Below are 13,918 nucleotides of genomic sequence, written 5' to 3'. Positions count from 1 at the left end.
ATCTGCCTATTAAGAATTTTGAGCCGAACTGTAGATATGCTAAGATATATTTTTGTGGCGAGTTTCTTTTTTTTTTGTAAGAAGTGCTCGTCACCTTGCTTTCATCCACACTTGTAGCCTGTTCTCCAATAGGTGTCAGCCAAGTGCCGAGCAACATTTAGTCTTCAGTTGCATGTAAACTCGACAGACCACCCGTGCTTCGTTGTGTAAAAGTCGCACAGTGTTGAGACTGCTCTAAAAGCTGCCTTTCATTGGGTTCAAATCCTAAAAAGCTCTGCTGCTAGTCTTATCTTTTCAAGAAAAAGAGCTACACTTTAAGCTATCAACGCAGCTGATTTATATATGCTTAATTTATTACTATTTTTATTTAGGCAATTAACAAAGGATTCAGACATCAGGTAAAACTGTTGCCTGAAGTTACATTTATATATATTTTTTTATTCATTCCTAAACTTGCTTAAAAAGTAACTTCTGTATTTTTTTTTACTGCACATTCATTCAGTTTCTGTCATGTCTTTATATCAGCTATTTATCTGTTTGAAGTGTGAAAGCTTCCATGCGTGAATGTGTGCAAGCTACTGATACCGCTGCAGGCTTTGCTGGCCTGAGTTGCAGAGACTCATTCAGGGCTGGACTGCATTAGCCACCTTACAGTCCATACTCAGTGGAGCCTCCTCCCAGCACAACCTGCTCCCCAAACTGCCCGCCCTACCACCAACCCAACCACCCACCTCCTCCCCGCTCAGTTTATTCACCATCTTTTCTCACTCATGCTGTGTGCCATTCCCTCTCTCTCCCGTCTTACACTTCCTCAAAGGGGCCAGAGATCCTCTTCTATCCGCTCCACATCCTGTCCTGTACAGATGTGTATCCATTTTGCCTAATTCTCAGGCCACTTTTCTTTTATCCCATACTTTTTCTTTAACAATTTTTATTTTCTTTTCTTTTTTATTTCTTCAGTTTTTTTTTTTTTTATTTGGAGGTTGGTCCCTTATCCTCTCTCATTCCGGTGTACAGCCCTGAACTGTGCAAGATCTCTCTGATTTGAGTCTCCCAACGGTTTTTTTCAGGAGAAAAAGTGCTTAGAAGAATTTCACACCACAATGAAAGTTCAGCTGCTGCTCCTCTTGGCCCTGGCCGGCCCTCTCTGCTCCTTCACACGTGCAAGTAAGTGTACTCTTTATCACAGTCCTGCCGTTAGCACACTCTGTCCCCCCTGTGTGCCTCTGCCTCCATGTGCCCTGCATACACCACTCTTTGTCTGCTTTAACCTGTGCTGATCTAACAATAACAATGAAAACGGTGGCTTGAGATAGAAGCAAAAAGTGTTTTGATAAGAAATTAATCAAACAAGTGTTTATTTTAAATTCTGAAATCTTGAAATATTTTTTTTAATGATTTTTATTTCAAAATTACTGTAAAATTTTAATCTGGCAACCATTGTCTGTAACTGGTTTTAGCGGTTTTCCTTTTCTCTCTCTCTTTCTTTCTTTTATCATTTATTTTTATTGCACAATAGCTTTCCATGACAAATATAGTTGTTTTTTTTGTTTTTTTAACAACCACCTGTCCTGCCTTTGTTGTATTCCTGATGTGTTTTCATATTATCTCGTGCCACTGGTGCTGAGTCCAGACAACAGGAAGAGTTTGATTTTCTGCCACAAGAGGGAAAAAAATGATGTAATAGCGGGAGCTCAGCTGCCTCATGTCTGTAAACTCTTGGCACAGCCAAAGAGAAGAAAGGGAATATCCTTTGGAAGCGTCCCAAAGCACTTCTCATACTCAAGTAGGCAAGGAAGAAGGTTGGGTGGAGGGTAGAGGCAATGGGGGGCTGTAAATTGTAACGTACACCGTACATATTTCTCCAAAACGCTGTCCTACACTTTCTTTCTGTATGTATATATTTTTGGCAACTCTTCATTTCGACTCCAATCCCTTCTCTCATTCCTAAGTAGAAGTATCATTTATATCTTGATCTCCTAGGCTCATATCTTTGCCTTTAAGAAAGAAAAGTACCCATAAGAAACAGCCGGCACCAATCGTAGGGAAGGGCCGGGCTGCTTTCGGTATTAATAGAGAGAGCCTCTATATTTAAGAGGGTCATGTGGAAGGGAGAGGGAGCAGGAGACGCGCCCTACCCGTCCCTGTGTGTTGGTAAACTGTTGGTCTTGCCAACCCCCTTGGCGTCTACCCATCTTTGGTTGGGGTGTCAAAGCTTTAGCTGCTTAAAATCCCCCTGTCATGCCTCACCCCCCTGCCTCGTAACAGCTTGCCTCCTTTCTACAACCCTACCAGTCTGATGAGTTTAACCCTTAACGGGGAAAAATATATTGAAACTTCAGAAAGTATCTTTACATTTCAAAAATCAAATGAAACAAAAACATAGAAGTGGGCACGTTTTTTCTACATCTTATCTTCTAACTTAACAAGGTTAGGAATCCTGTAAAAGCTTCCTTCCATTCATTCCCCCGCCCCTGTTGAAGGTTTTGTCTGCCTTGCTGGCCCAGTAACACTCCGATCACATCTGGCTACTCAAAAGTGGGTCAAACTTAACTTCACGTTCTTAATATGAGACCCAAACCAGTAATGGCGAAACATAAATATATGAGCCGCACGCATATTTTCATGTCAGCTCATGAGTCTCAGTTTGAAAAAGCAAAAACGCCACAGTCATGCTTTTGAAATTTTCCACAAAGAGAGAGAGGGAGAGAGAAACATCTGTTTTAGGAATAGGAGGCAGAGAGGCTGTTTTAGCGCTGACGTCCTCAGTCTGCAGCAGCCTCTCTCAGACCTGGGAGGAAATCCACAAACGGAGCTGAGGCTGAGCAGTGTACAAACCTCTGTAAGGATACCATCGTGGGTCTTGAGAACGCACATAAATGGGAAGCTGCTGACAAAGAAATCGGTAGCTGGGTGTGTGCTTCACTACTTGCAACCAAAGGTTAGAAAGATTAGGAGTTTAGGAGAAGAAGAGGAAATTTGGGAATGGATTTTTAGGGGTGCTGCGATCGAACCTGCAGGCCATGAGAATAATGAATAAGTCGTTGTGATGCCAGTATCTGCTGCCGGCGATGAAGTCCAGATGGGACCTGCTCTGTCTCTTTATCTGAGTAAAAGGGGTAAAAACACATCAGGTGTTTGGACACTCACTGTGTGGAGTTAGTGATAACAGTCTGCGAATATTCCCCCCTGGCCTCGGGTTTCAAACCTCTACATAGTACTGGGTAGCATTATCATCAGCGATATCGCCTACTGGTTTTGTGGGGCAGTTCTGCCAGATGAGCAGAGTGTCTCTTTCAGTTCTCTCCTTTAGGGTCTTGAAACATTCCGCAGCCCAAAGGTGGACATGGTCTCTCACTCCCCTCACATTGTCTTTCCCTCCCACACTAAGCAGTAAATTAGAACGTACAGACATACGTAAACAGAGGCCCGCTGTGGCAGCTGATTGTGATAGTCTCGGCGGATGGAAACTGCTACTCCCTTTGTTCTTGTCTCGCCCTGCGTGTTGTTGTGTACCTGCTTCGCACAATAACTCCCATGAAAGAGATTTTATTTTTGTCAGGCAGAAAGCGCAGCTCCCTGTCTTCACACAGCCTCTTTTACCGTCTCTGTCTATCTGCAGCACTTAATGCATGTCAACCAAAGTTATAAACCAGGCTGGTTTGTAGTAAAAATATTTTTAATACCTTTTGTCATATTTACACACAAGCTTATATCTTTCCTCTTAATGAACTGTGGTCAGTACTGGATATAGGTTTAGATTTAGATGCATAATTTATTGTGAGTTCTTATCAAAATATATAAAAAATATATCTTGAACATTGTTTTTTTATTTGTGTTTCTGTGACTTTAAATCAGACATTCACCACAGCACTAAGTGGAGATGAACCATTCAGAGATTTGCAGTGGATTTCTCATCTCTGGTTTTTGTTAAGCTTTGAGTTGGTCAGTTATAATTTATGATCCAGTACATTAATATATAAGAACGTAGGAAGATTGAAGAAAATTATGGTAAATATTAATTTCTAGCCAAGGTCAGTTATTTTCTGTTTAATGACATCATTTCACCCTGCGTATCAGACAGCATTGACATTTTTTTTTTTTTTTTACAAAGTTCCCATTTTAAAATGCTTCTAGCATCTTCACAGTTAACACAAAGAACTATCTGAAAATGTAAGTGTTTTTATGTGGATTCTAGAGAATTTAATCTTTTCCAAAATGTTAAGTTTTGGTAAAGTCATTTTGCTGTTGATGGACAGATTTTTCCCCATTGTGGGACAACAATTGAATTTCTATTCTATTCTAGTCTGTTCTATTCCATTCTACTCTAACACTTCCCAATCCAGCTTGTATCATAATAGGCTGAGGTCAGATGTTTAAGAAGATAAAACTGACCGACTGTTCTGTACTCTACTCAGCGATCCAGTTATTTACTCAAATTCTTGCTGTCTTTCTCTCTGAGAGTTTGGTCTTTGATTAACTCACAGACATAAAACAAAATAATTTTATCTTTTTACGTTTTTTGTGTTTCCCCTTACAAAAATAATAAAACTTTGAATCTCTGTTGTTTACCGTTGTCAGTGCAACAAGTAATACATCTGGTGAGTTCACTGATCGGGGTTTTTGACATAACAATCAGCTCACTACTGGTCAAGACCACTGAAACTGAAAAATCTTCAGATGACCACAACCGCAGGTGATGGGGTCTTGCAGCAAGACCCCTTTCTTATCTGGGTAAAAGGATGTTGACTAGCAAGCTATTAAATCCAACTGGATACAGACGTTTAGGTCATAAACCCAATCATTACTTGTTGGTGTACGTGTTCTGTGTGTTTGCAGTTGTAATCCATCTTGTCTAGTTGATAACAATGATCAGGAATAAACAGTAATTGCTCTAAGCTAAAAGCCAACTGCTCTTCTTCTCCGTCTCCGTCTGCAATCAAACCACTTTCCATGCATCTTCGCTGTGGAAGTTCGGCCAACCGGAACCTCGGGAGTTGCTAATGCAATTCCTCTTCCAAAATAAGCTGTCCGCCGTACATCACACATCACCAAAGGCCATATGTAACCCCTTGATTGAATCATGTGGAGCCAACTGTAACCAACAGGCATGCAGGCATTCTCAAACTCTAACAAAGGGGCATCTGCTAACATTTCAGGCAGTTAGATACTGTTTCAAGCTTGCTTGATGCTGAATTGGAGGCAAGTGAGTGTGTATGTGTGTGTGGTCAGATTGATTTGATATAGGATAAAGGGTGTATATTTGGAGTCCTTTCATAGCCTTGTTGACCACAAAAAGACACAATTGGTTTGCAACCATGAATGTCAGATTGGGGGATAGTTTCTTATCACTAAGCTGGAATCAAATCAAATCTTATTAACTATCCAAAGTGTGGCACTCACATTTTTGAGACAATGACAACGGCACCATTACAAAAATGTTTAAACTCGGGTGTGCTCAGGAGCTGACAAAATTATTATGCCCTTTCAATGGTCAGCTCAAATGTGATAGTAGTAGTCCAAACCTATTCTCTGGGGTTTGGTTCCAGGCCTGGACCTGCTCTGGATTAGATGTTCAGATTCAGTATTATACCCTACATGTCCAAAAAGCCGACCGCATTCATCATGACATCATGTTCCCCAGTTTCCCAGTTTTGAATCACTGAATACCCAAGGAAGATCGCTCCCACCCTTACGATTTCAATCTGTCCAACCTTCCTATCTCCACCCCTACGTACAACGATTCAGTGCTTTCAAATGTTTTGACCCTAACAAACGTATCCTCAGGGATCGGTTTGTTGTTCTCCTCAGGGAGTGGCATGGTCACGGAGAGAGAGAGATGGAGTAGATTAAAAGAGGGGGAGAGGCGAAGAGGGGAAACAGATTTCACCAGAGTTGCTCACTAATGCAGCTGCATTAACCCAGAAGGGTTATTTTTGTGGGGAGGAAATACTACTCCGAGCTAATTGTGGGAACTGAGCACATAATGAAGCAATTGTTAGAGGAGTTTAGGGGAGGTGATTACACATAGTGTGTAGCCATATTCTGTGAAGCGCAGACCATTTTATCTGCATTTACAGACGGTCCCAAACAAACGGATTGAAGCCCCTCCGCCCCCCATTCAATGGCCGGCGGCAGCGGGAACAAATGTTTTGTTATATTTCGCCCGCCTGGTCATAATGAAGGCGGCGAAGGCCATCCAGGGTTATTTTTGGACATTTTGAAAGGATTCGTTTTCGTTTCACATATTTAGTAGAAGTCTAATAAAGTGGAAATGGACAGACATTAATGACGGTGGCTGAGCTTAAAAGACTCTTTTTCAGCTCTCAGTAGAAATAAAGTTTTGGGGCATAAGTGGATTTCTAACCAGCAGATTTCACTTTTCCAGAAGAGGAGTAGTTTGTAAGCCAACTTTTTGTCAGTGGAAAGTTGATTGCAGGCTGTAATTTTGGTGCCCCGCTGAAGGCTGGCTCCTTAATTTTCAAGTGGTGCTGTTCAGGCTAAACTTTCAGTTGTGGCTGGAAGGATATAGACCTTGGGGAGGTGAAGCAAGCGCTACTGGTGGGGAATGATTGCATTGAAATTAGGCTGGCTCACAGTCGATGCTAGGATAAATACGTGTTTATTTTCTTAAATATTTCTAAGATAATCAGCAGCACAGACAGATGTGCAGGCTCTAAAAATGCTTAATTTCAGATGTCAATTATTCAAGAGAGAATGAAATGTGACGTTTTCTTGACATGATTGACAACTTTGGGCTTTCTCATTTATGAAAGCAGTTATCTAAATGTATCCTCACATTTTGATAACTGCCCAAAATGTACTCTTTAGGACTTGAAAAACCAAATTAGAAGTTCCCACACTCTTAGATGTTGCATCAGGTCTGAAGTGGGCTTGCAGCTCAGGGTTAACAAGCCTTCCTGTGCCGTCCTGACACTGCGGCTCCTTCCACAGGAAATGAGGCGGAGGATGTGGCATTCTCCTACACAGAGAAAAAGACGTAAATCTAAAGGCAGGATGGAGGAGTGGAGGAACAAGGGGAGGATGTACATTTTATGAGGTCACTGGGTGTGGCAGACTCACTGGCTTTGGTAACTGTGCACTAATGACGGGACAATAGTAATGAGAAATGCTGCATAAGTCTTTTGTGGCACCCTTCTAAACAAACGGGAGAACCTCTGTGTCGAGTGTCAGTTTGATTTAGCAACCTCACTCCCTGGGACCAGTCCAAAAAGGGAGAGGACAATGCATCTGCTTGCTTTTGTAGAGTTTTGCAATCATTTGAAATTCTGATTCACTGTCTCTTTGTGATGCCATGAGGTTTCCACAACCAGATATTGCAATAAAGTGCACAGTTTCCTTTCTTTTCAAGCTGGTAATGTCATACAAGCACTTCACTGAAAACACATTTATTTCAGTAACAAAACTGATAACTGATTTTCAAGACAGCATGTGGTCACAGCTCGGAGTGAAGCTTCAGGATAAAAGCACAAATTTCTACTAGTTTATCTAATGCAAGATAAGAGGGAAAAAAATAAGCATAAAACTTATTTGGGAGAGAAAGCCATTCCTTCATAAAGTGGATTTGTATTATATGGCAGAGAAAATGTAGATTATTGGATGTTTGTATGAAAATCAGCATAATTAAAAGTGTTAAAGAAAACTTATTTGGGATCTTTTATAATTTCTCCCCTCAGGTCCTACGACAGTCACCTCATACTCCTCTTTGGTAACAAAAGAAGCAGAAGAAACAATCATCACCGGTCCTTCTCCCACCGACCCACAAGTTGCCCCTCAAGATGTAGTGCTCAGTACTACTGAACCGGTGGCTGCAACTGAGGCCAGCCCCGATGTCCCTACTACAGAATCAAATCAGATCCTTGATACAACTACTGTGGAAGTAACCGAAGCTCCCACCGTGCACACTTCAGCCTCCGCTGAGACGGCTTCACCTCCTCCCGAGACCACTGCAGCTCCCGCTTTCGAAACCAGTGGCCCTGAAGAGACCAGTAGCCCCTTCATTGACGAGACCGTAGCACCGATTGATCCCATCACGAGTGCGGACGCAACTCCGGGGACCGACAATGGCACAGCAGGTGTAACGGTGGAAAATGAAGGTGACTGAAGACTTAGTCCAATAGTCTGCAATTTTTCAGAACAATAATAGTAAAAACAATGACGTGTAGATGGAAAAACACCCCAATAACCATTATCTTTCAGATGGCCTGAGCACCGGACAAATAGTGGGAATTGTGATTGGCGCCATCGTGGCCGTGGTAATTGTCATCGCTGTGGTGATAGCAGTGTTGAGGAGGATGGGCAAATACTCGTAAGTCTGTATATCACCTGTCTTGCTAAATTTTGCATGTCAAATGTTTCTGATATTTTTTTTTATGTTAGAATGGCAAACTTCAATGCAGGAGGAAGTACATAAACTTGTAGTAGAAAGGAAATGGTGCACAATTTTCAAAGTTCCTTGAAAATAAATATCTAAAAAATGTTGGATGAATTTTTAACGAGCCCCACTGAGTTCATACTTCACATCTGCAAGTCTTTTAGGGTCTGTCTCTTACCAATAAGAGACAAACTTATTAGTCTTTTAGAGTCTGTCTCTTCCAGATTTTGAAATCTAGAGACTGAAAGTGTTATCTTTTTCATTTTTCAAGTGTTGTCATATTAGATGGAGAACATCTAGACATCAATTTTGCATCTTGCAACAGATATGAAAAAGAAAAGCACAATGTTGCCATGACAGTGTTTCACAATGAACATATTTAGTGAAATTAAGTTAAATGCATTATGGCCTAATTAGGTCATTATGAAGGCAGCAGGTTACATTGTATTTTAGGGGTATCAGTGTCAAAAAGGCTGGATACATGTGTACACTTTTTGTTTGATTTTTGTTAGAGAAATATTCATTGTGTTGTTTCATACAAAGCCACAAAAAATTTAATGTTTGTCGTCTGAACTCGACAACATGTGCTCAAATCTTTGTAACCTACTTTCACTGTAAGCCATGTGCAGCTCTGAGGGCCTAAATTGTTGGCAATACTGTGAATGTTAAAACAAAGTTGTGCTCAGAGTCATCACTTCTTGCTTTCTCTAAAGGTTGAGCCAAACCTTTAGTCATTAATTACACAGTCCCATTACATCACCGTAAGTGATGTAATGGGACTTCTTGGTCTGTGGTGATAAGTTGACATTGGATTCCCAGCACCGCAGCATTACAGCCATAAATGGTCTAAAGGTGTCGAACCTATTTTGAAAACCTTACTTCCCTCTGAGAAATAAGCAAAATCTCTTCCAATTGACAGTGTTCCCACAGAACACACCTTCCATTATGAGAATATGATGGTATTGGATCGTAGTAAGTGTCTTTTTTGTGTGTATGTGTTTGTCATAGGTCTCCCAAGAGCAGAAAACCTGTAAAGAAAGACAGCGTTGTTGTCTCTGTAAAGTTCTCCAACTTAATTCTGTCTCCTAATTATTTGAACCCTCCGCCTACCCTTTTTACTCTCATTGTAACAAACATTTTCTCCCCATTAAAACACTCCTGACACCCCTGTGAAAGCTGCTCCTTTTACTGACACACAGTCCCGTGCCTTCAAGATGTAAAAATTAGGCATTCATGGTGACAAGTGACTCTCTCTTGCCTCCAAATTACTCTGTTTATTGACTCAGTGTCAGCGTACATGAGCAGTGGTCATCAGGAGGGCAGGTTTCATAATGCAGCTTGATTTAATCCCTAGGAACAGAAGATTTGTGTTTGCTGGGACCGGGGCTGGGAGTTAGAATCAGCCATTTTTGTTTGTTATTTCAGCAGCTAATGGTTCAGTTTTGTCTGATCGTTCACTGTCATTCCAACAACTTGATGGTAAGATATACTAAAAGGGAATAAACAAACTAAACGCTTATGTAACCCCTTTCAATCTGTTATTAAGATCTACAGCTAAGTTATTTTTTTCTATCCATATTTATATCAATGTGTGCCTAATAAAAAAAAAAAAAAAAAAATTACCACCAGCAGTGAATTAATGTCACAGTAACAGAAAGCTTAAATACTCTAAATTCAGCAGGATAATGTTCCATTTAAAAGCCCTTACTGATTTGTTTTTTTTTTTCTGTCCTCTGCAGCCCTTGAAGAAAAAGTCAACCAAGCAGCAGGAGCGTGGAAAGTTCTGGAAATCCTAAACTACTGAACTGTGACTTTTGAGTTTGATAATTAAAACGAGCACAATGCCAGAACTAAACTAATCTAACCTGGACTTGAAATGATGCCAAACCAAGGGGTGCAGTGAGGGTCGAGTGTTTTGTTGTGTGTATATACAGTGTGTACTGTAACGTGTGTGAGACAAGAGGGGGTGCACAAGTCAACATCTTCGTTTTCCCCTGCTTACCTCCCCAAAAAAGCTCTCTCTTCCCTCAAGTTCCTGAAGTGAACGAAAAAAACAAGGGGACAGCAAATTCTTTTGTTGTGCTTTTTGAATGCATTTTGTTGATTGAGTAAACAAACAATTTTCTGACATCATGAAGAAGGCATTGCTCTCCATTAAAGGGACGTAGGTAAGCAAAATTACTGTTGAACTTTGAGAAATCAACTTAATGGAGAAATGTATCAAATACAATGAGGGGGATGAGAGGGTAGGAAACGGAAAATACTTTTACAAATCCATAGGATGTATGTATATATATTGAATTCATTGGCGCTACATAGGATAGAGCGAGCAACTTTCTCATTTTCTTGCAGTTGCATAGGCTAGAATTGGACAATATTCAGTATACAGAATGAACAGGCAATCATAGGATGGTGTTGTACAGTGCCTCAAAAAGCATTATGCCCCATTATAGTTTTTTTTTTATTTTGATTTTTTTTTTGCACTTAAATGTTGCAATATATGGCAGTTAGTTGCTGCTAGAAAAAAAAATGTTGCAGAATTGTTTTGGTTTAGCCCTGTTGGAGGGTTGCTTTAGCGTAAGCAAACTGTTTAAGGTCATTCCACTGCACACCAATTTTGCTAAAATCTGGACTTTGACAATGCCACTCCAAAGCCTTTTTATCTTATTAGGCATTGAAAGGCAGACTTGCTTAAATGCTTGCATAAACCAGGCTGCTTAAGTTCAGTCACGGCCAGTCATCAGTCATTTTGGGGAATTTCAAACGACCTCTTCACCTCTTTTTTGCTGAGCAGTGGTTTTTACTATTAATGACACTTTTGCCCGCTTTCTTTACTATTGCTGAATTATGAACTCTGACTTTAACTGAGGCAAGTGAGGTCTGCAGTGCTTTAGACGTTATTCTGTGTTCTTTTGTGCCATCCTGGATGGAGTCATTGATGCCCTCTTGGAGTAATTTTAGTAATTTTTAGCCACTCCTGGAGAGGTTCACCACTGTGCCATGTTTCTCGTTTTTTAGTCTCCTATATGTTGCCAGGCAGGTTTTATTTAAACAATGTATTGATTCTATATTCCTGGTTGTATTTAGGCCTGGATGTGACTTGGAAAATTAAACTCAGTTTTCAAAAACCACAGTTAAGTTGTGATTTACCAGGGTTAGTGACCATGTTTTTGTTTAGCACTGGGTTGGTTTGGATAGTTTATTTCCCCTCAATAAATACAAAAAATGATCATAAGGGGACTGATTTTTGTAATCACTCACTTTATGTCAGTCTGCTTTATTTTTTTTTTGAAAACATCAAACATTTGAATGTAATACAAAAGCAAGAACAGAAGAAACCTGTAATGGGGCAAATACTTTTTCACTGTAGTGAAGTCATTCTAGAACACCAGTTAGAACAGTTTCCCAGGCGGCCAAAATACCTGACACCTCGGCCAATTGCATGAAGCACAGCGTGCAGACCTTGTCCCGACCATGGGCGTCCTCTTTGAGGATGAGTGCAGAAGAAACAGCAGCCCTCGTTTGCAGGAGCACCAGGACATTCTGCCCACTTTAACACTGACACATTAAAACCTAATACATATCTGTGAAATTTAGCAGAAGGGTTTGTGCCACTGTTTCTGGTATTCTCTCGCTAGCGCAGAGGATTTCAAAGTTTGGAAGTGTGCTATGAGTGTGTCTCGAATGGACTTCTTCATCTGGCCCCTGCTCTACTTCGGGTCTCTGTGCTGCCATAGGTTGCTAGATGTGATATAAGTATTAGCTTAACAGTGTATTTTTCTGTTTATGTTACCAGAACAGCCGTCCAGTTGTTAACTGCATATTGCACACAGGATAACATTTCATAGCTGCACTTAGTTTTAGTGCTCAGTGTTAAGCAGGCATTTTTTTTTTACATTGTGTTCCAACTGTAACTGTGCTAACTGGATGTATAAATACTCTTATCTTACCCTGCCTGCTTTTAAAACTTGTTTAATATGTGCACTGAACGAGAGGAGTAATGTTTAATGATTTAGACTTTAGACACTGCAAATGTTTGCAATGATCCATTTCTTTTGCTTTGCCATGATGTCGTCCATTTGTGCCATGTGTTTCATGCAAACCTCTTATTTAATTGCAGTGTTTTTGTTCATACAGTTTCAATAAAACAAGAAACATTTCACAAGCTTGCTCATCTCCCTCTATTTATATTAGAAACTGGCCATAAAAATGGACACAACTGAGCTCATTGTTGACCAGCACTGTACTTCCCCTCTTATATACTTGTGACCGTTATAGTCCCATGACACTTATTTTCTATTACAAATGTTAACAAGTTGCCCAGGGCTCCGTCCAGCTGCCTTCTCTCCGATTGGCCAATTCAAGCAGCACTTCAAATTAACGAGAGGGAGAGAAAACAAAACCCTTTTCAAGCTGACAAACAAGCAGCACCAAATATGGCAAACAAGCAGCCCTACAACTTGGGATCGTTGGGTCGGTTGGTGTTTCTGACAGTTAGGTGTGTTTTTTTGCGTCATGTTGTGGAGCTTTTCATACAGTGCTGTTAAGCTAAGGCAAACCTCCAGCAGTAGGCTGTGAGTTGCACAGAGATGCTCTATGTCTGGCTCCCTGTCCTCCGTGTGGTTTTAGGCACCAACCCAACACCTCCCACCCCGCCCCAGCCTCTGCCCCGTTGGCGAGCTCCATAACTCCCTTTAGCTCACTCTCTGGGAGCTGACTGCCGGGAACAATGGAGGCTTTTGAGAGGGGGCAAACGAAGAGGCTATATGAGCAGTGGCTCGCTCTCTCCTCACTTCGGCAAGGCGGGGGTACTTGGGGGGATTCTGTGCGTCCTTGCAGGGTGGAGTCACTTCCTGGGTGGGCCCTTCTTCCATCACGTGCTTTCACATCCACACACACACATTATACAACATGTTCTAATAAAGATTTAAATTATAAGCTTTGCTGATGAAAAAGACCCACTAAAACTTTAAGAGTCATTCGTCAGTGAAAGGCCTGAAAGCAGCTATTACAACACACAAACGGAGAAATTTACAAAGATTCAAGCCACATGGTCCTAACTGCACAATTGCTCTAAATCATCTTTAACTACTTCTAAAAACAAACTTACTTGTGACATAACATTAGTCAGAGACACATTCTTACTCGACTAGAGGTGACTAAAACATACCCAGAGAGGTAGGAAGAACCCCACCCAAGGTCTTGTACACAGATGTATAAAGATATGTGAGATTATTTTTCTTAAACTGGTATTGGAAGATTTATCAGATGATTGTTTCAGTTTGTGTACTGGATTACACTCAGACCAAAGTAAGCTTTTCTAATTATCAGAAAAATTCAGTTGATGCCCATTCAGCTACAATTAATCCCAACTGTATAATCGAAACACAGATTGTGAAACAATAGAAGAATAGCGTAGACGATAAGCAGGCATTTGTTTACAAACCTAATCTGCCAAAGCTTGAATGGGTAATGTCTCACTTAGACTTTTCCATATCAAGCACAAGGTCAGACATGTTATGA

The 13,918-nt window shown here is 40.8% G+C and overlaps 1 protein-coding gene across 3 annotated transcripts; it reads left to right on the top strand.

Annotated features, from left to right (window-relative positions):
- Positions 1–742: 742 nt before the first annotated feature.
- pdpn (podoplanin) lies at positions 743–12,562 on the top strand. Of its 3 annotated transcripts, none has more exons than XM_028020958.1 (5): positions 743–1,167; positions 7,698–8,117; positions 8,221–8,329; positions 9,404–9,452; positions 10,135–12,562. In XM_028020958.1, exons 1-5 carry the CDS (start codon positions 1,104–1,106, stop codon positions 10,189–10,191), a joined length of 699 nt encoding a protein of 232 aa, XP_027876759.1. In that variant the 5' UTR covers positions 743–1,103; the 3' UTR covers positions 10,192–12,562. The 3 variants fall into 3 exon arrangements, with proteins under 3 accessions (XP_027876759.1, XP_027876760.1, XP_027876761.1); XM_028020959.1 differs by having other exon boundaries at positions 744–1,167; positions 9,404–9,425; XM_028020960.1 differs by lacking the exon at positions 9,404–9,452 and having other exon boundaries at positions 745–1,167.
- The last annotated feature ends 1,356 nt before the right edge of the window (positions 12,563–13,918 follow it).

The sequence above is a fragment of the Xiphophorus couchianus genome, chromosome 1, assembly GCF_001444195.1.
Source record: "Xiphophorus couchianus chromosome 1, X_couchianus-1.0, whole genome shotgun sequence".
Lineage (NCBI taxonomy): Eukaryota > Metazoa > Chordata > Actinopteri > Cyprinodontiformes > Poeciliidae > Xiphophorus > Xiphophorus couchianus.
The sequence above is the reverse complement of the archived record's forward strand: the minus strand, read 5'-3'. Positions and strand labels throughout refer to the sequence as shown.